Consider the following 3,609-nt stretch of genomic DNA (forward strand, 5'->3'; position numbering starts at 1 on the left):
CACCCCAATGTATTTAGGCATCCACCCACCCCAACTCCCTCAATATCTTCCGAGGCTGAAGATTAGGATAATCTAAGAGTCATATTACCTGATTTTAAAATCATGAGTTATAAAAAGATTTATCACATGATTTTTCTTTTACTCTTTAAAGAACATTTATTAAAACTAGTTTACATAAAAGTAACTGTGATAAAAATAACCACAAAAGTAATCACAGAAGTAATCAAGTCAGATTTACCGTTTTCGGCCTGAAAACCCGTATTGGAATTTATTTGCTGTAACTTTTTCAATTAGGTTCGTACTCCTTCATATATCTTAAAAAAAACATTTCTATTATCTATCAAAATAAAGTTCACATATATAAAGACAAACGGATAAACAAGTAGACGGCCAGAGAGAGACGCACTGTCAAACAAGAAGATAGACAAGGCTGGGTAAGGATCATCCGTCCAACTTATTCTTCGTTGAAGACAGTAGCAAAAAAGAATCCGAAATTCTTCTACCAAGCGAAATGTGAAACGGCCATCGGCGTGTTGGGTTCCATCCCAATCGGGTGATTAACCCCCTTCTTGTGCCCTTAAAGAAGAAGAGTGAAGAAATCAGGTCACTGGGACTTCCATCTGCAGCCGGGCATCGGTGCCCTGACGAAGTCAGGGGAGACCCAGGGCAACAGCCTTTCACTCCCGTATATATAATGGAGCCACGAAGGATCCGGGCATCACAAACACTCGAAACGCCCTCGACATGAAGACTGTAGGTCTCCCTTTGAACCTCTGTCAGGTTTCATGTCTATCTATTATCTATTACAAATAGAGATAGATCGCTAAGCCTTCTTGTAGTTTCCATAAATATTTATTTAAACCTTCTAATATTATGTAGACATAACATAATTCTAGCCTCGATATAAAATCCCTCATGGCGGAGATGGAAACATCTTTAACACTTCTGATTTCTGAATTCCAGGTCTTCCTCTTCGCTTTCCTTGCTCTGGCTGTTGCCGAGAAGCCCCTGGCACTGCCAGTGCCCGTGGCCATCCTCAGACAGACCCAGGTCAACCCAGACGCCCTCGGCGCCCACAGCTCTGACTTCGAGGCTGAGAACGGAATCGTCTTCCAGTTCTCTGGATCTCAGGGTCTCACTGGAGGCTCCAACATGATCGGATCTTGGAGGTAAATGAAACATACTCTCTCTCTCTCTCTCTCTCTCTCTCTCTCTCTCTCTCTCTCTCTCTCTCTCTCTGTTGATATATAACCTTTATCACTTCTTTAAAAGATTGAAGGATATTAAGTCTTATCCCGTTTTCTTTCAGTTACCCTCAAGCCGACGGAACCTTAGCTGAGGTCTCCTTCGTAGCCAACGAGAACGGATTCCAGCCCCAGTCCTCGTTGTTGCCAGTGGCTCCAGCCTTCCCCCACCCAATCCCACAGTTCGTCCTCGACCAGATCGAGTTCGCCCGTCTCGAGAAGGAGAGACAGGAACGAGAAGGAGTCAGAGCTTAAACGAATATCACCGACGAAATTTTCTTGGAATTCCTTCTATCATGTGAAGATGACCCATTAGTTTAAGTTTGTTGTTTATCCTAATATATGAATAAATTATAAAGGTTATGAAGTTTTTTTCTAAACTATCCAGCCATTTTTTATTTGTGACTTAATGTTTTATGATATTATGAGAGAACTAATTCATGTTCATGCTTAAAGAGTGGCAGAAACTAAAGGAACGACGGATATATATTAAATCGAACGCTCCCTGAGCAAATTAACTCTTTCGCTACAAGTTTAGAGATAACAGGAAAACGTTCACCAAATAAATAAGACAAAGCTTAGAAACATTTCGCAACTGAAGACAAAATTTTATGAATTAAGTTTTAATGTAACAATAAATAAAAAAAAAAATAAAGAAGTGATTGGCTTCTTTTGAGTTCTTAAAGATTCTTCTAGCTATTGTGATATCCTCAAGCTGTCGTTCTTCGGCCTTACTTTCCTTTTTTTGGCTGTTTGTTGCTCTCTTCTTCAGTTATATGTTAATTTATATCCGTCATTGTTGCTTGAGAATCACATCTAAGAAAAAAAATTACCTCCTAGTCGATGATAGCTTTTCATTAAAACATTGATGGCCAGCAAAATAGACAGTCTATCCACCAGATGATATCCTAATCTATTCTAGACTCACATTGAGACTTCTTGAGGCAGCAAGGTGGAAGGTCTATCTAGGAGATAATGTAATAAACAATGCTAATTTTGTATTGTAACAGCACAGGTCAGTAAGGTGGACAATCTCTCTAGCATATGATATCCTAATCAAGGCTAAGTTCACATTGAAACATCGTGGGGACGCCGAGGTGGATGGTTTCTTAAGCAAATAATATCCTTGTCTATGCTAAGTTCACATTGAACCATCGTAGGCCAATAAGGTTGATGGTCTACCTAGCATATAGTATCTTAATCAATGTTAGGTTCACATTGAAACCTCATGGAACACCAAGGTGGGCAGTCTATCCTGTAGATAATATCGAAATCAATGCTGAGGTTCACAATGAAACATCGTAGGGCAGCAAAGTGGACGGCCTAGCTACCAGACAATATATTTACCTTGTTCAAGATTAATAGTAAAACCTTGTGCACTCGAAAGATGAGAAGGATAGTTAGCCAATGATAGATACTCCCAGATCCTATACTCAATGCAGTGAGAAATGGTCGATACTGGAGAGTACCTAGTCTGATCTCCAATCCCCGTATTCTCTCTCTCTCTCTCTCTCTCTCTCTCTCTCTCTCTCTCTCTCTCTCTCTCTCTCTCTTTGTTTCTATATAAATTAGTGTACTGTATTTCCAAAATTATTTTTCCAACTCCCTCTCTCTTTCTTCCTTTATACATCGAGTTTAAATACCAGGGTAACGAGCAAGAAAACCACAAATATTTAAACAATCTTAGACTGAAACTATCAGGTTTCTACACATTGGTTTATCAACAGTACAGGGAAGAGCAAGTGATTAAAAAAAAAGAAAAAAGAAAAAAAAAACCCTGTTTCAGTGCACGAGCGTGTATGATACACGTGTGGTATAGTATAACAGCCTTAGCTTGTCTATAAAGGTGGCCGTATGGATGCTTGAAGATGGGGAACAGTCCATTGCTAGTGTGTAGCAGCAACATCTGGCATGGGGTCCACCAGTATTATGCCACATTTAGGATGGGGGACACCTTTGTACAGAAAACAGGCTTTGAATTTTTACCTCACTGGTGGAGTGGAAAAACAGTTAGAATAATTTTGGATCGGAAATACATCAATTTATATAGTAAATGAGAAAGAGAAAGAAAGGCAGAGACAGAATGTAAGGACGTGGAGTGGGGTTGGAGATAGAAGGCCAACCAGTGATATGTAGAGATGTGGCACAAGTGGGGGAAACATTTTAAAATCAGGTGACCTCCCCTATCGTCCATTTCTTGCTGCGGTGAGTATAGTAAGTTGGACATTGGTCGTGTTTACCGTGTCTCATGAAAAGAAATAAAGCTTTGAGCTTGAGAAACTAGTTACCAGGGTTTTATAGCTATCCTTAACTATATCTCTAGTGTTTATTGGATGTCAACCCCGAGCAACGATGACGGATATGA

General features: G+C 39.9%; 1 protein-coding gene across 1 annotated transcript; it reads left to right on the forward strand.

The window, feature by feature from the left end:
- Positions 1 to 725: 725 nt before the first annotated feature.
- Positions 726 to 1,577, forward strand: LOC137658328 (cuticle protein AMP4-like). Its single transcript, XM_068392999.1, has 3 exons — positions 726 to 753; positions 964 to 1,169; positions 1,310 to 1,577. The coding sequence occupies exons 1-3, from the start codon at positions 745 to 747 to the stop codon at positions 1,497 to 1,499; spliced, it is 405 nt and encodes a 134-aa protein (XP_068249100.1). The 5' UTR covers positions 726 to 744; the 3' UTR covers positions 1,500 to 1,577.
- The last annotated feature ends 2,032 nt before the right edge of the window (positions 1,578 to 3,609 follow it).

The sequence above is a fragment of the Palaemon carinicauda genome, chromosome 19 (genome assembly GCF_036898095.1).
Source record: "Palaemon carinicauda isolate YSFRI2023 chromosome 19, ASM3689809v2, whole genome shotgun sequence".
In the NCBI taxonomy this organism is placed as follows: domain Eukaryota; kingdom Metazoa; phylum Arthropoda; class Malacostraca; order Decapoda; family Palaemonidae; genus Palaemon; species Palaemon carinicauda.

What these genes read in the sequence shown, in the direction of transcription:
- LOC137658328 (XM_068392999.1), top strand. An exon ending in AACATGATCGGATCTTGGAG is followed by an intron (nt 1,170 to 1,309) that starts GTAAATGAAACA and finishes GTTTTCTTTCAG; the next exon opens with TTACCCTCAAGCCGACGGAA.